The following is a 22854-nucleotide window of genomic DNA, read 5'->3' on the forward strand; positions in this document are numbered from 1 at the left end:
CAAGTAGAAATATCTTCCAAACATGCATAAAATCTTATGCTTAATCTTTCAGAGCTCCACATAATACCAGATTCCTAAATATACAAAAAATACATTTAACTTATAATAATCTTAGTGAATCAGACTTATAAAATTACAATTTTATTCTTCACAACATAGAAAAAAATACAAAAATGACCGTATATAGTTTTCCCCAAAATTTCACTGACAAATATACATCAAAGCACGTGATTTGATGTATACTCATGAAAATTTTAAGATGAAAGATAGGTTTTAAAATGACATTGCAGATTGGTCTACACAAATGCCAACCTTGCTACTGGTAAATAAAAAACTTGGATAGAAACATCACATTGTGAAAAATTACAATTTACCTGCACTGTAGTCTGCATCTCACTGTAATTTACACTATGAACATTTCTACAGTTCCAGTTGTAAGCTCGACGTCAGTAAGAACCTTGGTCTTTCAGAGGGTAATGACTAACTTGGTCAAAGCTGGCATGGTAGAACACAAAGTACCAACAACGGAACAGTGCACATAACATAAAGACAACCAAGGCAGAAAACATCTGCTGCAGCAGTTTGGTGATGCTGATAGAAAACATGCAAGCCGGTAAATAGTTTCTGGGGGGGGAAAAAAAAAAAAAAAACACAACAAAACCACCCTCTAGATTTGTGCAAAAGAGTACTAATCCAAGTTTTTATTATAAAATTCACATACTACGTTACAGTTCCAGTGACTGAAGAGGGGAAGTTTGCTTATAAAGATGGCAAAAAACACGGGAGACCAAAGACAGCGCTAGGGAAAACCCTAACAATATTAGGGACTCGCACTGCGGTTTGTACTCAGGATCACACCTTCCAGTGATTTCCATGGAAGCCCAACTTGAAAAAGCACTACAGTGCTAAAATTCTTGCATATACTAAATGTTTCATACTTCAGATTTTTTTTTAAAAAAACTAATTTCATTTTTCTTTTAGAAGGAAAAAGAACTCCTTGCTTCAAAAAGCTAAAGGCCAATGAATAATTTCAATTAAACATTTCATAATAAAGCTTACTTGGCAAAGAGGCTGGTTGTACAAGCCTCCTCCATACTGGGAGTTCTCTGTTTCACTTTGTTGCTCATGCTATCCAATACAGATCTGTACTACATCTTTCTCATCAACAGAGCTATGAGTTTGTTTCATATAGCAGTATTACACAACCATTTTTTCCCTGGAAATTGGAACTACACATTTGAATCCAAGTCTCGGTTTGATTCTGTGCTTAAATACAAGAAAAACTGAAGAAGCTGAGTACCCACAACATCCAATAACCGGAATCTATCATGAAATCACATTTTTCAGCTGACATTCTTCAGAAATGCTGTCACAAACATCTTTGATAGCACGAACAAGCAAAAGTAGACGTTTTGTTCAGATGTGGAAGTTTTAAACAATGAGTTCAGTATAATGCAACGTTGCTCAGATAACCAGAGCAAAGAAATACATACGCTAATAGAAGAATGAATTTGTTTTATCTTTGAATGCAAAACCACTTTGAGGATGAATGTTGCCACAGTATTTTTGCTTACAGCCCACAACTGTCTACAAAAGGATCAAAATAGAAGCAAAGATCATTACTGTCTCTTATCGTCTTCCAACAGTAGTCCAATTTGTTTTGAACAGGAAAGGTGTTACACTGAGTGTTACTGAGTGCTAGGAACGTCCAGTCAGACATTTTGATGGAACCAAAAGAAATGACTGAAAACTGCAGGATTTTGTGTTTTTTTAATTTAATACAGCTCTGACAAATGTAAAAACAAAGAGTAATTGTAAACGTGGCTCTGCACCAGCGCTAGGACAAAGAGGCATTGCACTCAGTACTTATTGCCCTATGTTTAGGGAGAACTGCAAAGTGTTGAGCACAGCTGGGACACAGAAATGGATCGTGTCCGGGGGGAGGTAGGTGCTGGTGGGCATAGAACAGTCACACCTTATTTATGCAGTAAATCGTGACGTTACAAGAGGGAAGTCAGAGATGCCCTTGTCTCGTTGTCTAGTAGCTCCAAGGGGTGGGGACAGTACAACAACTTTCAATACATGACACAGCAATGACCATTAGCTACATTTCCTTTTGCCTTTGATTAGATGTCGTTTCCCTGGTCCCTTTGTGCCTTCTATTTCCTGCCCCCTCGCCACTCAACATTTTTGCTCATATTTTGGGCCACTGCTCACACAGCTAGTGGATTCTGCCTCACCACATGGCTCAGTCCTTTCATTTTCTGCTTTGCCTTCCCGAGCGAAGGTTTAGCCTGGGAACCCTGAGCAAGCACCTTGGAAAATGTACCTTTCCGTGCTCTTCTGCTGTATCAGAAGAGCAGATAAGGGAAAGCTAGTCCAATCTGTAAAAGCAGCAAGTAACAGATGGTACAATCTGCTTTCAAAAATGTACTTATTATTTAGGGCTTTTACAACATCTCAGAAGCTTAGCGCCTAGAACTGCCTGTTTGGATGTTCTAGATACACATTAATCAATTAAGAAAAGTCACATTGAAGAACAAAGTCCTCAGATGATTCCACAGTAGACCAAATAGTTCCTAACACTGAAAGATGAGCACCACTGAAATAGTGGACAATGATTAGAGATGATCATTTAAAGTCAAAAAGGGAGAAACTGCACCTGTTTTGGGGTGACTTGCCTCCTTATATTCTTTAGATTAATTACTGATATCACAAGAAATATTACAGTTAGTATTTTTTTTTTTATTTTTCCAATATTTAATAAAGCATCCAGGGCTGCAGTACTTAGAGTTTTAATGCTTCAGATAAGCATTATAACCTCTGAATTAACATTAGCATTTGAGTAATCAGCTTAAACAAGATCTTCAAAGAACGCTCTCTGGTCAGACACCCTACTGTTTAAATTCCTAATGAACCACGTTCCCCTCATTTCCCATAATTGCCTTCCTGTTCTTGTTTCCATCACCTTTTAAATACACAACCTACCTTTCTAAATTCAAACACTGCCCGGATTACATTCTCCACTGGAGTCTCTGACAAAATCCTAAAGCATTCCAGAGCATATTGTTTGCTTCCACAGCAATACATACAGTTTCTGGCATGCAGTCAAGCACTTTGAAAAAAAAGAGAGGTATCAGTGACACAATCCCAGTTCAGGCATTTAGTGTGTACAGTTTCATCATTCATACTGTAACCTTCAGGCATTTAGTAACAAAAACGAAAACCATTTAGCACAACATTTAATGAAAAATAAAAGGCTACCTGCCAAGCCAGATAAAGTTTAGAAGTTTTCTGAAGCACTGCGAGCTGAAAATTATTTGAATGTTTTACATTGTGGAATTTCAGTGAAATCAGATTTATTGGTTATTCTTGCTAATTATCGGTCTTTTACCTCTGACAGTTTTATCTTGGTATATTCATTATAAATATGCTGGGTATTGAAAATCTGCAGCATTTCGATGTTTGAAAAGTTCTGAAAGAATTGAAATTACTCTGACTTCTTGTGTTCTTCAGTATGGGAAAGCACCTTTCGCCTCTGATGCAGCATGTGAAAATACAGCTGGGGAAAGACTGAAGAGAAAACAGACAAAGTGAGAAGTCAGGCTTCTGTGTCAGTATAAAACACACTCACATACTCAAGATCAACGATGCTGTTAAAAGAATATCTGCTTAGTCACCTTCTGCTCAAATCATCTACAAGCTAAAAACAAGCAATATTGCCCTTAGACTTCAGGTATTATTTAATGTTTGTTGGAACTATGCCATTTTTAATTAAAGGCAAAATACATTCTTTCATAATTAACTCTGCACATACAAGAAGAATGACAGTTTCTCAAACTGCACGCATGCAATAAAAATAAAATGCTTCGCAGAGAGGAAAGAAAAGCACCATGAGAAATGGAAGACATCCAGAAGAATGAAATTTACAGATTTGTTTCATATCTTATGATTCTAGTGTCTCTTTTACAGAATCTAAAATCTTCATACAAACTGGCACCTTTTTTATCACTATCCTCCACGCAAAGCTTTTTTCCTCCTATTTCTCAGGCTACATTACACAGCATGTTTGCAGAAGAATAAAATAGGGGATGCAAAACAGCAAAAGCTGCCATGAGAGACTAAAACTTCCATCTTTGTGAACAATGTGAAAATAAAACAAGGTCAATATCAGTATAGACGACATCAGTTACACTTGCTGAGTGCTTGTCATACGTGTAAGACAACCAAAGCCTACTTAATTTGTGTTTTTTTAGGTTAGCATTTTCTCCTTTGGCTTTCTTTCCCAGTATTAAATACCCTGACTATTTCCTCCAATCCTGCACTTTATTTCATTTCACCCCACCAGTATTAAGGAGTGAATACATCTGTCCAGAAACATAGAAGAATAGAGAGCCATGAGGTTTCTGTTTGAAGTTTAAATAATTGGTATCTATTACATGCAAAGAATTGAATGATACTTTTTTGGGCAAGACGTCTACTTTGACAGGGAAGAATTTGATAAATTTGGTATTTAAAGCCAGATAAATGGTCAGATGTAACTATCAACAACATTAATCTTAATTTTTAACGATGGTTTTTAAAGCTTGCTTTCTTTGTGATGCTAACTTCTCCAAAATTTACACGACCTTCAGCAGGTTAGAAGGCAAAACTCCTGCACAGTTTGCTTTTACAAATAACTGTGATGATTGCTGCTTTTCTTGCATCTCTCATAGGAATATCTTCCTGTGGAAAGGTACCTAAGACTTCTTAAGTCCACACAGTCAGTTCTCAGACTTAAGTAAGATACCAATTCACAATAATTAAAAAAGACAAGTTACACAACCACCAAATGATAATGAATTACAAAATATCTCATCTGAGAGACTGCAATTTCAATGAAGAGACAGGGCTAAAATTATTTGAGTTCAGTGTGCTTCCCTCTCATGTGGTCTGTCAGTTGTGATCTAGCAATCCTATAAGAAGTAATTAATACTTGTGTTTATTATGGGAGGAGCAAAAGTTATTATTCTGGCTCCTTGAAGCTAGTGATATCAATGTTTCTGGAGGATGGGGACAAGTAGCAACAAATGTATAAAATGAATTCTTAAGCACAGCGGGAAAAAGTTACAAATTTTGATGTCCAAATTACAAAATAGTTCACAGAAAAGCTTATAGAAAGCCACACTACTGAAATTTAGATCTTAGAATACAATTTTTCACTCAGTATAAGCAATAAGGTTCATATAAACACAGCTACAGAGATAGCTAGCAGCAGTGTCACTGCATTATTTTGCACGTTAAACTTCTATTTGCACATCTAAATTGGCTGAAGACCTACATGTTCTTAATCACTGTTTCTAAGCAGCAAAGCCAAACCTGTACCTGCAAAAATATTAACCAAAGACAGTATCAACTCAAGTTAATTCAACAGAAACGTCCCCCTAGCCATTACTGCAAAAGCAGCATTTTTGTTCCTGAACCAAATTTTAAGAAGCTGCTTTGAACCTTGTTCTCCTGAAAGTCTGTAAGCAAGGAAAAAAACGAAGATGTCAATGCATGCTAAGTACTGTGGTTATTTTATCTATCAAGTATAAGAGAAAAAACACATAATATTACTATATTACAAGCATTGCTAGAAAGCAACCCCTGCAGTTTTAACTCTAGCTTCTTTAAATAATTTCCAAAATAAATTTGGCAGAATTAGTTGTGTATATGCTAATCCCACAATTGTTAGCTTTTCCTGATGCTGCTTTTAATATTAAGAACTAACAAACTTGTACTTACGTGGAATGTAAGAGATCATAACCAGGATCAGGAATGTGTAATAGTCAAAAGAAAAGTTGTACTTATTAGGTAAACTAATGGAATACAAGCCAGACTGCCTGACAAAGGGTAACGCAGCATATATTGTGAGTAATTCGCCAGTGACTCCCATTGGATACAATATTATAAACAAAGTGTACCTAGAACAAAACATTTAAGAAAAGGGTTAAAAGTTGGGACAAAGTAGTTAAGTACCTCTATGGATATTCCATTTTTAAATCCTGAACTTTGATGTGAGCATGGCAGTGTGCGAACATTAATGCGAGACAAAATGTTGACAGCAACAACCAGTTTTGAATTATTTAAGGACAATCTCTGAGAATCTGAATGCTACCTTTAAAACAATTCTCCCCTTCCCCCCGTGCTTCATTACTTCGACCTCCGAACTCTTCAGTTGAGGACATCAAGCTCTTTAGTTAAGGACATATTAAAATAGGGCCAGTCAGTGTTAATTAACAAGTTCAACTGTTTCGGGTACTACCCTTAGATTAAACTAATATTTAACAGTAAGTTGACTTACCACAGTCACTTTGTAAATGGTACTGAGTTCTGACAAAGTACTTTCAGTTAACATTTAATACATTTTTAATCCAGAAATCTGTTGAAAGGAAGCTACAAAGTCACGTTCACAAACAGAACAATTATCCTGAGACAGAATGGAACTTGTTGTGCTGCAACTATGATACAAAAGAAATACCCCTGTAAAAAGTGCTTTAAGGCTATTTTTTTTCCTATTGCCACCTACCTGGCCCATTTAATGAGATAAGGGAGATGGTTTAACAAGCTAAAGGTGTAAAAAGAGTAACGGATTATCTCAGTGATTGTCCAGGCCACTACAAACAACAGGACGCTGTCTTCAGTTTGTACCTGCAAGGAAGAAGCAAAAGGTTAAATACGAACACAAGTGTTGCTCATTATTCACCCAACTTAAACACCCCAAAAGAAGTAATTCCCATGGGCTGCTTTACTGCATCATTTTAGAAAACAGGCTCTAGGAAAAAGCTTAAAAGCAACATTAGTAATGACAGCAAACAAATCTCTTGTCATGCTCCATATTTTTTAGTTGGCTTAAGAATAGCTCTGTTGATCACATTCTTGTAACAGCTTGTAACTTTTCCTTTCCACTCCTATATAGTATCAAGTTCTGCTTCAGTCCTGTGATTGCTTTCTAGTACAGGAAGCGCAAAGGATGCTAGCACTCAAGATCTAGTTTAGATTTTACACTCTGATCCTACCCTATTTCTTGAGTACAAGAAAAACGGTTTTCCTCACTCTCTTCAAGTGAGAAACTGGATCTTAATTCTGAGCAGCAGCAAGACAACTATCAGCAGGACATGGGCTCAGAGCAGAGAAGCAGCAGCAGCTCAGGTTGCCTCACTTCAGATAAACTTGACAGCGACCTGCTACATCCTTCCCTGCTCCTTCTCCCCACTTACTGCATGCAACATTGTTCATCTAAATGTTACTGTTACGCTCAAGGCACCACTTTGTTTCACTCCTTTACACCCCTTAGAGCTTGAATTTCAAATACACCTTAAAAAACAGTTTCTACTCCCTTCCCGTTTTGAAGATTAACCTTCAAAAGCAGGTATTTTAAAATGAACCATTAGATCTGGGAGCATAATAATGAGTTTCAGATGGATAGCAGATATGAGGAATTATATAGGGTCACATACCTGCACAATAAACTCCAGAGAGTGAACATAATTTTTTATGCAGCACCCTCCCCACCCAACAGAAGCACGATGTGAATTCTCAGCTGAGTACCTTCAGCCCAAATTCTGTAGACCGTGGGAACAAAAAGAGCTCAACTACAAGGAGCTGCATTTACTTTTTTTCCTCCAACTCTTGAGAAAAGGGAAAAGGAAGTCAGTAGGTGTGGGTGGTACACCCTATTCATCTTGGTACACTCTATTCATCTACATGTACAAACAAAGGAACAAGAAAAATATATGGGCAAGCAGAAACCTTTTAATAGGAAGGGACTGATCATATACTTGTGTATAAAAAAGTTCACAAGGATTACTCATTAAAAATTCCCTTTGTTACAGAGACCACAAAATCCAAAAAGAATTGTATAAAAATCTTGGGAATCCTCTGAAGTACAATTGCTGTTATTCTATATTCTGATGTGTACAACAACTAAAGTCACCTTCATTGCATTTTGCACCAAATATACCTTGTCCTTTTTCACTTGAAACTGATAATTTCCTTATATATTAGTCTACCTTATATGACCATACAAGAACAATATCCAAAATCTATTTGAAGATTTTCTGAGAGGAGACCACATCTGTTTTTTACACAGCTTGAATAACTAGAAAAGGATCCTAACTCTGCTTGTGGCCTGCTTTATACAGAAGACTTAGTTCTCAATCTGGAAGTCAGCATCACTTCACAGGTGCTTCATAAGCACGCCAGAGCTGCATCTTCTGGTCAGATCAGGACTAGCAGCTTAGGGAGTAATCGAAACACATGCATCAGACTTCAACTAGTACTTTGAAACTTCACTTCCTTCCCTAACTATGGAAGTCGGTAGAACCAACAAATGAAAATTTGTAGCTTGAAGTAGCACCCAAAGACATGACCAAGGACAAGAAACTGTTAAGCCAGCACTGACTGATGCACATAAAAGGAGAGAGAACTGAAATTGTAACTGCCAGATGATTGCAGGACTTGTAACACTGCTTTCTCAAGTCTAGTCTTTTCCATCAACTTTAGTATTAGAACTGTGCTTGGAAATTACTGAAACAGCTCACACCATCAAAAACAAAAGGGTCATTTAGTGAGGAATTACAGATTGTGTCTTTACAGTTTGTGTCCACAGTTAAAGAAGGAGGAACGCTGGAAAGCGGTAGTTGTTTTGTGCAAGAGTGACCTATGAACTTTTCAAACACTCTTTTGTAACGAGGAGCAGAAGACTACTGTGTACTTTATCATCATATTTTAACTACGTTCCACAGCTCATAATTAAAAAAGTAAATTTCTTACACACTAATGGATCTGACGAAAGACTGACACTATTAGAGCTTCTCTTTGAGGACTGACAATTTCTCAATACTTTACATAAAGATGTCTGAGATGCACATTATCAAACTCCTGGGAACTGATTTACAAAACAGTCCCTCAAGAGTCTCATTCATTTAGGCACTGCTAATGTTGCATTTGTAACATTTCTCTAACAGCCTCAGCATAAGGAGGGTACTATAGCCAATAAACAGCAGACCCTTTCTAAACCACAAATCCCAGCATTGCTCTCAGAATCCAATTGTATTTCCTCTACCTTTTCACGCCAGTCTTTGAATGTGGTGTTACAAAAATTCAAAGCATGTTTTACACTGTATATACAACTTATTTGTCCAACTGCCTTAGGGTGAATCATACCACGGGCATAATTTTTGGCATGTGTTTCCTTTTCTCATCCAGGGGATCCTGAATATATTTTAGCTTGCCTTCATGACTGTGACTAACAGGCAGTCTTAGAATACAAGAGGATTTATAACCTTTTAACATGCAAAATTGAGATTCAGAATTGGGAACTAACAAAATAAAACCTAAGATGCTTTTACTGTTCTTCTTATGCTCAAAAGTTACATAAAAGGTTTGAAAGGTATAAGATATCATAAACCTAGAAACATGGAGAAATCTATAGAATTAAAACAGTCTGACAAATAGTTTACCAATAATTTCAGCTAAATACATCATAAAACAGAAGAGTAAAAACAGCAGCACTAGGCAACAGAAATGCTGAAACACATCTCCCACCAGAGTCCAGAGCTTGGGTTTTGTGGTTTATCAGTTAAAAAACAGTGCAGACTCACAGCAGGTATAAAGGGCCTGACAGACATTTGTGTTGTACACAATTACTCAAACTTTACACAGATGTAAAGCAGTGATAAATTAGGCGTGTCAGCTACACTCACCTATTTGGTATTCTGAATTTCCCAGTGTGTGCTTCTTATTCAAATGAAGATGCTCTTCAATCTTAAATGTAAGTATCCTTTACTATTGATGAAAGATGGCAAGTTCGCAGGTGCTGAAGTCTTAATTATCTGCTCAATAAGTTGTACGTGTCTTTCTCACACTGTGCTTTTTGATTGTGTTCTAGAAAGGTTCCTCTAAGTATATACAATACTATCTTTGTAGTACTATCTTTAAATCACAGCTATCACCTTTTCTAATTAGCTGTCAGAACCAGGTGCCACACTGTACTCCACGAAGGCCTTCTGTGATGGCACCAGATGATCTTACTGTTCACAGAAATTCAGAAAGGCAACTTTGAACTGAAGGGCACCTTCTGTTTTCCTATCCCTATTTTCTTCCAGCCCTTCACTCCTCATTTTCTTCCCTCCTTTGCAGAAGAAACCGTCAAATTCACTAAACCAATTCCTTTCCAATATAACGACAAAAAGCTATTTTCTGGAGTACAAGTGCTGTATTACATGCCAGGCCCTCCTCCACTAAGCTAATAGCTAATTACATTGGAGAGATAAAGGGAAATCTAATCACTACTCCAAGAAGTGTGCAGTGCTTTAACATTTGCCATGCTTTAACATTTATTATAAATACTGAATTTAATAATACATCAATGCTGAATTCAACAAAAAGCACAAACGTGTTAGTGGCAAGAAGCATGCTTCAAGTCACATCAAGTACTCGAAGTATATTTGGGCAGAAAGAAGGGATGCAATACAGATTTTTCTTCTTTTAACCTTATTATATACGAAACAGCCTGAAGAAGCAAGATATTGAACAGCTCTCACTCAAAAAGTTAAAGAGGAAAACTGAGCTTTATTTCGCAAGAACCTCATCATGCAACTGCATAGCTTACAAGTTCCATAAAGCTGTGTGAGAATTTAATCCTGGACTTCACCATGGAGCTCACTTGTGCAGACAGCCCTTTAGAAAGAGTAGAACACTTGTGACACTTGAAATACATCTCCCCAGGTGAGACTGCATGCTCTCTGCTTGGGGTGAAGACAGAGTGATGGGGGAAAGAGCATAACCTCTTAACTTCATTTGACTTATTACTTCTAAGTCAGAGGTGAAAAGCTCATTGCAGGACTCCTTATCATTTCTTACACCTACTTTCTGAGACATTAAAAAAAAGGAACACATAAGACAGTCTCTCTCAAGATTTTAACCAAACAACCACACAAGTGCGAGGGGAAAAAACCACATGCAGTATTATTGAAATGATCCCTGTTAAAAACTGAATGTTAGGCTAAACTTTCTTGCATATCCTCCCACTTCGCTGTTGCTTTTTTTTTTTTTTGGTCAAAATGTGGGCATAAGTTTCAAAAAGCCCAGCCCACAATCACTTTACAGACTTATCTAGCATTTATCTCCTGTGAGCTGCAGAGAATGGAATACTTCTATCTGCACCAAAAATAAAATCCATCAGAACATAAATATTTACAAGATTTCAAGTTTGTTGAGAAAAATAACATTCATTCACTTCAAGTAGCACAAAAATAAGGTTCCACATGGACAACCACTATAACATCAGAAAGGGAAATGAATTATTAGGAACTACAGAGACTTACATTCCTCTGCATACGAATGGACATTCTGATAACAGGTGTTGGAGTAAGGAAGAGAAAGCAGCTTCCCTGAAGACATGGCAAGGAGACAAACTCCTTAAGACATTCTCCATGTCAAGCCTAACGTATCTTTTATATGCATACACAGCAACACTAGATGTCTGTCTTTCAGTCAGCCATGCTGACTGTGAATCAAGACTAATTTCTTTCCTTAATGAGACAAAAAGATCAGCTGGCTACAATAACAGCACAGATGCAGCATACATGAACTACCACAGAGTATTCATATGATATACGAAGTGAGTTGGCACCATCTGTATCAATTAAAGCTTGTTCAGATATTAAAATAGCCATCCACTGGGACTAATTTACCAATGATGGCTTCCAGAAGATTCTGCAGACATTGGTGAGAAGTACAGTAATATTTGGTATGGTAAGCAATGTGAAACAACCAGAAACCTAAACCCGCCTACACTTGATTGGAAGAAAGATTAATGAAAGACAGAGGGGAGATTATCCTGGAAAAGAGATCACAGAAAACATACAAGAATTGCCATGAGCAAACATTTAAGCAGGAGCTTCCATATGCTGTGGAATAGCAAGTAAATCGTGCATGGAAGAGACAGTGAGGAGATTTTGCTATTGCTCTAGCGAGATCAATACCAGAATGCTGTCCCAAATTCTGGGGACCAGATGGCGTAACTGGGACCTCCTCAACTTTCAGTAAAGACTACAAAAGCTATTCAGGAGCTAGATGTCTTACAGTGAGAGACTCAGCCCTTGATCTATTTGATTTTCAAGAAAAAAAAAATGTCATCATATTATTCCTTTGACTCATGTAAACTCAAACAATTTCACACGTGATACAACAGAAGACATCTGCAGGAAAACAAGACAGCCATCAACAAATGCTTTTCAGCATGGGTCATTCGTTTTTGCAATCTATTTTGTAGCATAACTTACCTCTTTTACACTATGCGTTACTGCCCAGGTCAGGAAAACCCTTGACATCACTTGGAAAGCAGTCAGAACAACAGAAGAGGGAACAATGCCTGGAAGATATTTTGCAATTAGTAAATATCCCTGACCATTGGAATGAGGGCGGGGAAATAAAGCACAGCTAAGCCAAAGTCCAGTTACTCAAAGTTTTGGGAAGGAAATATATTTTTAATTTGAGAGTATGAAGCCTGTCCCGTGGTATATTTATACAGCCTAACACAGCGCAGTCCCCTGACCAAGGCTTTGTGTATCAAAAGGCAAATGAAAGTTTGCACATCGCTCATTACACAAAACAGCCAAACGAAATAGCTCCAAAGAGCTTTTGGGATACATTCTCTCAAATACAATCTGATTCATTACAATAAATATACAAGATAATCTTTGTTACTATGATTCAAAAGGTAAAACCAATAAAGATGTTTTGCAGAACGTACCCCCCAAAACAGTAAACACAAAATAGAACTGTTCTGAAATGAGTTCTAGCCCACGTTCTGCTAGATACTGTTTTTAAAAATAAAAGCAGGGAATAGCTCATGCACTAATAATTACAGAAACAATTTTAAGATTTTTCTCTAAGAAGCAGATTTAAGTGGTTCTTTTGAGTGAGTTCTGAAGTGCTGATTAAACTGACCAGAAGTGTCCTGCACACTCAGGTGAGACAGAGCAGAGGTCATTTAAGACTGCAAGATGACACAAAATATCTAAGCTATACAGCACAAGTTTTTATTTTCTTGCAGCAGCATGATGAATATAAACACAAGAGCAGATGCAGCCTCTACAATACACCTGCAATACCTCTTCTTTTATGCAATTTATTACATCCTTTCAGAAGCAAAACGGCCTGATGTTCTTGCAAAGGAATCTACAAATAAGCCAAGGAAGAGTAACTAGGAACCAACCAAGATTACATCACAGTAAGGCAAACAAGGTTTTTTGTTATGGCCAAGACAATGTCAATCTAAGCCAAAAGCATGAGATCAAATTCAATGACTCACTAGCTACGATTCACGTAAACTCTACTCACCTCTAATTATTTACTAATTGCTCTAAAAAGGTACCCAGCAGACAATTTTAAACTTGGCATTTTCAAAACATCTGTCACCTAACGCTGTGCATGCTAGAGCAGCTCTTGGCAGGCAGAGGGCTCCCCGGCCCAGAACCAAGCAGTAAGCCTTGCCCGCACCTCTGCCATAAACTGCACTACGCCTCTTACCTCCTGCAGAAAATCCTCCAGCTCTGACAAGTTCTCCTTTTCTCCCAGGAAGTTCCCAAATGAGAACAGGCTGTATGCATCACAGCTTAAAGGTGGAGTTCTTATATCCCTCCTAGCCGAGCTGGCTAAACCAAAGTGAACCAGCATCAACACCAGCTTACCAGAGGGTTACTGGTTAAGCATCATGACAGTATGAAGGCTGCTACCGCTGTCATTCTGTAGATCAGGTTTGCATTTAACCATGGCTTTCTTTTTTTTTTTTTTTTTTTTTCTCCTCCATTCCCTTCACAAACTCCCATGGCTTCTTCATTTTGGCAACTTCCATCCCCTCTTACCTTACCAAGTTCCTCCAGGCAGAAGCTCTCTCAGGCTATCAGTGCCATGCACAGACTTGGGTCCTGCCTGCTATCTGAGTCATGGAATTGAACACCCACTTTCCATTTACCTGACCTTCAGTCTCTCTTCTTGGCTCCTGTGCTATGTGTTACCCACTCTTTTCACGCAGAGCTCTCCTTCTCTACTTTTTAAATCTTTGCCAAATGCCTAAGTACTGTTCTCAGCCATGCTTTTTAGAAACACTGCCCTATCAGTCTTTGTGTTTTGCAGAACTTATCTCACAGATGCCAACATTTCAGATTCTGGTGAAAAGACATGGAAAGAGAAGGTACGCTGGTGCGAACAACCGTCTGTCACGGATAAGCTTTTCTATCAAAAGAGAACAACAGCACCAGGGGCAAAGCCATCTGCAAGTTTCCTGTTCCTCCCTTTACAGAAACTTTCAACACTCAGGAAGACTTGAAGACTTTTTCTTTTTTCTCCTTCTTTTTTTTTTTTTTAACCTGGACCTCTACTTTGAAGTCTGGAATTAATCACTGTAGTACCCTACAGACAACACTACTGCAGACAGCAGCAGTGAGCCAGCTGTGCAACCTCATTTCATCCAGCTAATAAATACTTTCAGTAACAGAAAACAAGAAAGTAAACAGGCAGTTATAAATATTTTTTGTAAAAAAAAAAAATTGATAAGGAAAGCCAAGAGATTGAGTTATAATGGTATAAAAATGTTGCGACATTCCACTTCTGGCTCTCACCACTGATGCTAAATCGTGTGATTGAGGATAAGCTGAGCTAAATGGATCCACCCCTCACTTCAACTCAACCAGGATTCTTAGCACCACACACACACAGGATGGCACAGTCACCTTGATCCCTGCCCTGCAGCTGCCTGGAACACAGGACCAGGTCTCCTGCCATTCACTTCTGTAGAGATATATTCTAAGGAGCATGGAAAAAATAATCCAAGGCAGTTTTATACTCTTACAAGTCACCATCTGCACACGAGTTTAGTTGAAGAAAACAGTAAGGTATTGGTGCTCCAGTGTTTTTGCATTATAGCTTTAGAACTGTAAAAGAACACTTTATTTGCAAGTTTTTTGGCCTAAGGTTCTGAGGTTTAACTTATCCTTCTTACCACCTCTTAAATAGGACTTCCAAATCTGTCAAAAATAACATTTTTAAAGCAAGTATGGACTACTCAGGTTAAAAACAACAACAAAAACAATCCAGCAACTGAGATTTAGTAAAATAAAACAGGATTAGAAGGAACACAGGCAGCTGTATGACACATCCCTGCTCGTGACGGTCCCATTGGCCTTAATAGTTCATACCTCTGTTCTTCTGAATGACTACAATGGCTGCATATTCAGACCCTGAACATCAAGTTCTGTGTTGGAATAGCCAGCATTAAAAAACAAGGCACTTTCTGCTTGGTTGCCTAACAGGAGCGCTCACAAAAACCTGTATACTAATTACAGGAAATTGAAACAAACCGACAGTAAGAATTCATATGGAAATAACTGATTTATTTACATTAAAAAACAACACTTCCAAGATGGAAGAGAAGAAGTGAAGCTCTGGAGAGGATCAAACTTCTAGCGGGTAGAGAAAACTTGTTGGTTTTCTTTTTAAAAGGAATGTTCAGACAACTCAAGTTGCTTTTCCTTCACCTAAATTGTAGCTATCTCTACATCAACATCTATTCTAAGAAGGTTTTACACTAATTTGAAGAGCATCCGATCATTCACTTCTTGGTATAATCTGTGCACAATCTACAAGCTGCCCTTCAAAAGGCAACACTTTCAGACCAACTGAACTACTGAGGAAGGCAAGAATTACCACATCAAACACAGAATGACACTGCCCTCTGCTGACAAATTTATGAATATGATTTTATGTTTTCCAGCAACCACATCTAATTACTCAGAGGAGTCTTTTGCACAAAAAGTCAATATGAGCTTACAATTTCTGAGGAACCTTCTAGTATGTCAATGGCTTATAAGCAAAAAAAAAAAAAATGAAACAGTTTTGTAGCTGCACCTTTAGGAAACCTTAATGCTATCTTACTCTTCAAACGTTCACACAGGAGCTCAGACACGTGTATTTAAAACCACAAGTACCTGAACATAAAACTGTCTCTTTGAGAAGACAGTTGTTCAGAAAAATCAGAGCTAAGCAAAGGCACAGGCAAGCACTGCTCCCTTCTACAGCACTGCTCCCTTCTACAGCACAGCATCTTTGATCTTGCAGAGATTTCTGTGCTGTCTGTTCTGTGATCAAACAATCCAGATGCTAAGGCAAAAATGCTCACTGCTCATGACAACTAACCAACCAACCAGACAAGATGCAACCTTTCCTTCAGACATGGGACTCCTCAGACTGACTGACCCACGACATCGCTGCCTACCCCAGGCCACTGACACACAACTAGGCTCCTGCTGCCAAGCTACCAAGCCTCACAGTGTTAGGTTAACGAGAACTGTCAGCTCAAGCCTTTGTAATTCTCAGTCTCACAGACAGTTCCATTAAAGCATAAATGAATCTGGGCTAAAGTGTGGCTTCCCTCTTCCCAATTATATAGCACGTGCCTACTTGCTACGGCCATGGGCAAAGCTTAAGTGCCCGGGATGTTGTTTTTATTGGATTTCAAGTTATTTGCAGCTAGAAATCACGTTTGAGAAAAGACAGCTTGGTACAGAAGATCATAGCATGTAGGTAATGGAGAGTCATGACCTCCTGTAAAGCATTTATAAACTGCTCTAAGATTTCTAACACTGGAAGGACCTAGATAAAAAAACACAGTGTCAAGTAATGTCAAGTGAAAACCTGAAAATTCACAGAGCATAACATTTTGAGTGCTGATATACTGCTAACATTGCAGTTTTCCACGAAAAGAATAAAACTGAAATTTGCAGGCTTACCAAAGGCACAGTGCAGAATCTAGAACAAAAAGAAAAACTGAAATTACTAACATTTCAAATGAAGCAATTCAGAAACAATATTCATTTCTACCATAAGAGCTTTAGATTCAACATTGGTATTTCAAATATGAAGCCTACTGTTTAGCTCTGCTGCCCAAGACAAATAGCAGACCATAAAGCCCCTTCAGTACTTGCAATAAACTCAGCATTTGTGTGATGTACTTCTAGAGTTATATTTACCTTCAAATTACCTTACAAATGCTAATGAAAAAGCAGGTGCCCAGAAAGAACTGTTCAAAGGCTGCCTTGTTTCTGCTGAACAAAACACTGATGAGTAACTCTGGGGAAGCCCACTACACGTACCTCAAGCAAAGCTCCAGTTTGGAAGAATTTCAGAGGCTTTTCTATGGAGTAGTACAGGCTATGGTAGCTGCCTTTAGCCAGGTATGCTCGAACTAGCCCAACAGCAATAACAAGCCACCTGAAAGAGAGGAGAAATGTCTAAGATAAGGAGACATTAAGTAGAGCATAAATACAAAGATCCCCTTAATACTTCCCTCAGTACGTGACAAAGCAGCAGATATATAACTGTTTTGGAATACGTGGACTTTTTGTCTACCTTCTGCTACTCTGGAGTGCAGCACTCCAAACATTCAATATCTAGATTCTCTGCAAATCTACTCAAATATTATGTTTTTTTAAACATCTTGCAGCATCAACATGATGACAGTATCTTTAATATCTAGATTCACTTTTCAATGAGCTGTATTTTAGTTATGGAGGGTACTCATGACATTTTGAACAAGACTGGCATCACATTTTGTTTAGCTTAAGCAGAAAATCATTCACTGCGAGCCAAATATCTCTCACTATACCGTAACTTACAGAACTATGACACAAGCAAATAAGATTCAGAAAGTAACCTTAATGCCTCAGTTCAAAGCAAACCCATCCAGCTTCATTTCCAAGATGCACTTTATGAGAGAGTTATAAATAAGTAACTGTAAGACAACTGGGCCTGCCGACAGAACTTCAACTTCAGCTATAGGTAATGCCTACATAACTTCAACTTCACTGTGAAGAATGTGACCCGCTAACCCTGCTCACTGACTCCTCAGCTAATTTAGGAAGCAAACCTGAAAATCTTTACTGGCAGTTCCTGACTTTTCACTGCCTCAAATTCCCCTGGGCTGCCCTTACCTGCTCTGCATACCACTCCACCTCATCTCCATCTCCTTCCAAACCCAGAAGTGCTGTTACAAAGCTAATATCGAGTCCCTGGGAGTCCCTGCTAACACTGGTGCATCTCACTGGAATTATCTGCAGACAGAAAGCCCACAACAGCCCTTTACCCTTTGAAAAAAAAGAAAATTGCAGCTGTGGTTTGGAAAGGAATTCTTCCCATTTCCCGGCAATTTACGGCACTTTAGGTGCTGGCAAGTACCACATTACTTTAGGTATTATGAAGTGTATACAAATATTCTCCCAAATGTAATACTGAGTTACTTGAAATGCACTTTCAAGTGCAGATTTTTCAGTAACAAGCAACTCTGACATCCAAGCTTGCATTTATAACTACGTGTGTTAGTACAACAACAAAAAGCTATTCCATTCCTGCCTGGACTTCTCAGAAGGCGAGCGCCAAGGAAAAGCAGTCGGACTGGGGAAGAGATGGGGAGCGAGGAACGAGCTCTTTTCTCATCAGCAAGAAGTTGTCTCAGCTAAAGCTGTCTCGTGAAACCAAAGCAGTCACTTGCCAAGCAATTCCCGTTTAAAAGAATCAGATGAATGTGGCATTTGGACTCAGTGCAGAAGCACTACAGCACTAAGGACTCTCCCCTGCAGCACGGAACGCTTCTCCTTTAGCACAGCTCACAGCAGGCTGTCACCGTCCTGCTCCTCCGATCTTCCTAATCTTCCCTGCTTGTTGAGAAACATCACTAGATTGAGCAACTTCTCAGGTTGCACAAGATGCGGGCTCCTGTTTGTGCCTGCAGACATCTGCTCTCACCTGAGGAACTCCAGCCCTTTGCTCGCCTCCTCCATCCTCCCCAGGAGAACTGCTGTTAGCACACACCAAAGCTGCAAACTGCGCAACATTAAAAGATGTTCCTGGCTGGGGCTGAAGCTTTTAGCGTCTCTATCCCGCTTCTGTGTTTCTTAGACAGTTCTCCACTCTGAATGACCAGGAAAAAATGGAATAGAAGGGGGTGAGCACAGTAATGCCAACCAAGAAAGAAGCTTGCTGAGAAGTTTAGAAGGGCAGGAAGAGGCCCCAGCACCACATGGAGGTGAAGCTAGGAGCTCATTTTTCCAGACTTCTCTGACCGACACGCTAAAACCTACCTGATACAACAGCTGCCTTTCATTCAATGACAGCTGCCACCCGTGAACCCTAAGCTAGACTTCTTATACTATTCGATTAACCCAAATTAAGGAAAATGATTATGGCATACACAATTAACGCTTTCAGATGCTCAGACCTGACAAGCAAACATCACACTCAGGACCTTAGTTTAATTCCTTCGCTTTGCTTAAAATTGTGCCAACGTCACCGAAGTACTGCTTTGTGAACGCAAAAAGGGAACACGGCAAAGAGCCTGAAAAGAGGAGAGCGCACCGTGACTCTCAGCAACCACTCCCTGCAGCTGTGGACAGCGAAGCTCAGAACCCAGAGCACTCTCTGCCCAGCACTAACAACACCAACTCAAAACCTACTGCATTAAGATTGATCCCGCTGAGCGAAATCCTTTTGAAATTCATTGTTTCTATCACGGTCGGTTACTTCTGCCCACAGTACAGTCAGCTACAGCACTTGACTACAAATAAGAGACATCGTCCCGTTTTAAGCCACTTATCCAACATACGCACGCTAACCAACAGCTTGTGTGTTGTACAGCATCACTTCACCCTCCGGGCATCTCGGAGATGTCTGCGCTTTCAATTCACAGCTCTCTTCTAATGCAGCGCAGTGTGGGGAACTAAGCCTGAGTGCTCCGACTGACACAGGGACAGTTACTAACCACTGCCATCACCTGTGTATGGATCTGATGGGGAGAACGGAGCTCCTGTCAACCAGCTCCTGGGAAACGACCTTATTACGTGACAACAGGGAGTGAATGCAGATGTATGCTGCTTCATGCTGGTTTCCAACACCTGGGTTTGTTTTCACTTTTTTCTTCTGAGGAAGCAGAAGTTTGCTACAATCAGGAGCTCACCTGCCACGATAAAAGGTCTCAATGCAGTAGGAATGGAAGGTTTTTTTCAGCAAGCTTTACCTCAGGATTTTGAGGTTTTTTAGTAAAGGTAAGTTAAGTATCAGTACACCAACAGGCAGCTAAGTGTTTTCAGTTCAGAGAAGTGCCCAGAGAGGTACAGTTGTTAACGCTGTGCTTTATTGTTTGGGTAATTCCCAATCTCATCAGGCTGGTGGGTAATTATCACTCCCCCCTAAGCAAAACACCCTGCACACATCACGTGGAGCCACAATCCTCAGCAGCCCCATTGCACAACCACGGGCCTGCTGGGCGATGGGCGCGAGGAGCACCTTGCGAGGACAGAGCTCTGCCCTGCAGTTACCTTTGCTCTGAAGGAGCACGGTGACTTCACAAGCTGGAACAGCACGAACCGGCAGCAGCGCGATGCAGGCCACTGGGTGCACCCGCCTCACCCAGGCACATCTCACCCACGCTGCTCCTGCACGCAGCTCCCGGCCCGCAGCCCCCACCCAGCAGGGCCGGCTCGCCCCGTGCCCCCTTTAAGGCTTTTCTCTCCTCCCACCCAAACTGCCTCCATCTTTCAAAAGTTGATTTTATTCTCATCCGAGTTACGCTGACACTCCACGGCCTTTTAAAAACGTACCGACGAAGTCTCGTTTACCCCACTTTGCCAGCTGTCACCGCCACCGTTGCGCTGAACGCACCGAGCCCCCCGCCCGGCTCCCTTCGCAGCGCACGGCGCGGCCCTGCACGCTGCAAGCGGCCGCCGCCAGCATCACCCCGCGGCCGCAACAAGGAGAGCTGGGGGAACCCCTCGGGACCGGAGCTTCGCCTTTCTTTGTCGCTACAGACGCATCCCCCGCGTTTGAGTTCACCTCCGCTGAGAAGGGCCGGGCTCACAGCGCAGCGGTCCGCACAGCCTCCCGGCCGGGAGCAAGACCGGGCACGGTACGCGTCCGTTGCGGAGCGCAGCAGCCCGCAGAGCACGCGCACCCACGCCGCAGCACCGGGGCTGCAGCCGCCCGGCCCGGCCCGGGGCAGCCCGGCACGCGTTACGGGACAGCGCTCTCCGCAGCGGCGTGGGGTTAAAGCCTCACGACGAGCGCGAAGCAGCGGGACTTCTCTCCGCGCCGGGGCAGCCACGGGGCGCGCTCAGCCCCGCGCCCGGCTCCTTACCCCGCCGTCATCACCACGTTGTAAATGACGAGGTAGGCCGTGGCCAGGGCTCCCGGGCCCTTCCTCCGCCGCGGCTGCTGCCCGCCGTAGCCGTTGTCCGCCCGGCTGCCGCCGCCGCCTACCGCCGCCATGTTGCGGCGCTCCCGCGGCCTCCGCCCGCTCTCGGTGCACGGCGGGAGCGAGGGGCGGGGCCTCTCCGGCGCTGCGCGCGGAGCCGCCGCCGCCGCCATCTTGGAGGAGGGCACGCCCGCCGGGCTGAGGGAGTGGGCTGTCCCGGGGCGCTGAGAGAGCGGTGTGCCGTCTCCGTTCTGCGAGATGAAGTAGAGCAGTGGATTTCTCAGAGAAATCAGTGGTGTTCGTTTCCAGAATGGTTTATGAGAATTTTCGGAGAGTAATTTGTTAGTGTAGTGTTCTCAGCCTTCCCAGTAAACATTCCCAGAAATGCGAGACATTGACATATTATTGATACATGCAGCTGCAAAAATTCTGCATTGTCAACGTCTGGCACTACAGGGAGGGCTCCAAAAGCCTGTGCCAGCTGCTTTGTGAGCAAACAGAAAGCACTGCAGAAATCCGTGCATACCTTGCATGTAACTTGCAAATGTCTCCTCGTCGACCCAGTGTGTGCTCTGGATGCTTATTACCAGCGGGTCTCTAATTAGGTCAATAAGGTGTCTGCAAATCCAGAAACCCAACCAGCCCCAAGTCTCCAATGCCGCTTAAGAAGACTGAATTTTATACAAAAGGCAAACAAAAAGAATGAAGCAGGCCAACCTGAGCAGCGTCTTGCATAACTTCTGCTTCTGGGGGCTGTTTCAACCCTGCCACACCCAGAGTGTGGCTCTTTGCAAACATTATACAAGCAGAACAAGGTTTATAGGAAGAGGTAATACCATTTATTAGACCAGTTAGGATAGCTGGCAAAATTAGACAGGGTTTCGAGTTCATAAATTATCCTTCTGTTGAGATAGAATAGCCTTTCCCCTGTTCTTCAAACAATGACAAGAAAAGAATTCAAGGTTAAATACAGGTTGGAATCGATTGCTTAAAGCTGAGTTAGGGATGTATCACACCATTTCTGAAGTTCGTTGTTTCCTGCAGACTAAAGGGATGTTAACAGGAGGCAACAGAAGGATGGTAAGCTTGGTACATGCTTGAAGAAAAAGAGGCAGTTTATAGCCTGTAGGCTACTGAAGAACTATTAAAGGAGGAGAGGAAATGGGACACCTGTGCAGTGTCACCCGTACGGAGTTTACAGGTTTTGTTACCCAGCACATGTACCTGCAGACCTCGCCATGCCCACGTCATAGGCGATCAAAGCTGTATCTTTTGCTGCTTTACAAATGTGCCTATCGAAATGGAAATCAGCAGTCTCAAGTCTCAAGGTGGTGGAGCCCATCTTGCAGAGATGACTGTTTCAAGGGCTGAAGGTATGCTCAAGAAACATGTTGCTATAAGCAGATGTTTCACAATCTTTGCTTTAGGGAGATTCTACGTGATTCTGTCTTGTCTGTGCTGCCTTGAACTGCGTGTTAAAAGATGTCTGCATAAGAGCAGCACAAGTGAAGGTGCTAAATACTGCTATCTTTACAATTTCTGGGAACTCTGGTATAAATATGTGTCTACTTTTTGACTTTCCTTTT

General features: G+C 41.0%; 1 protein-coding gene across 2 annotated transcripts; it reads right to left on the minus strand.

Annotated features, from left to right (window-relative positions):
* HACD2 (3-hydroxyacyl-CoA dehydratase 2) lies at window positions 129-21384 on the minus strand. 2 transcript variants are annotated; one of them, XM_021400609.1, is made up of 7 exons: window positions 21212-21384; window positions 17181-17298; window positions 16818-16836; window positions 12312-12400; window positions 6551-6672; window positions 5767-5945; window positions 129-3573 (listed from the first exon to the last, which is right to left on the minus strand). In XM_021400609.1, the coding sequence occupies exons 1-7, from the start codon at window positions 21340-21342 to the stop codon at window positions 3491-3493; spliced, it is 741 nt and encodes a 246-aa protein (XP_021256284.1). In that variant the 5' UTR covers window positions 21343-21384; the 3' UTR covers window positions 129-3490. The 2 variants fall into 2 exon arrangements, with proteins under 2 accessions (XP_021256284.1, XP_021256285.1); XM_021400610.1 differs by lacking the exon at window positions 21212-21384 and adding an exon at window positions 20911-21040.

Source organism: Numida meleagris, chromosome 5 (genome assembly GCF_002078875.1).
Source record: "Numida meleagris isolate 19003 breed g44 Domestic line chromosome 5, NumMel1.0, whole genome shotgun sequence".
In the NCBI taxonomy this organism is placed as follows: domain Eukaryota; kingdom Metazoa; phylum Chordata; class Aves; order Galliformes; family Numididae; genus Numida; species Numida meleagris.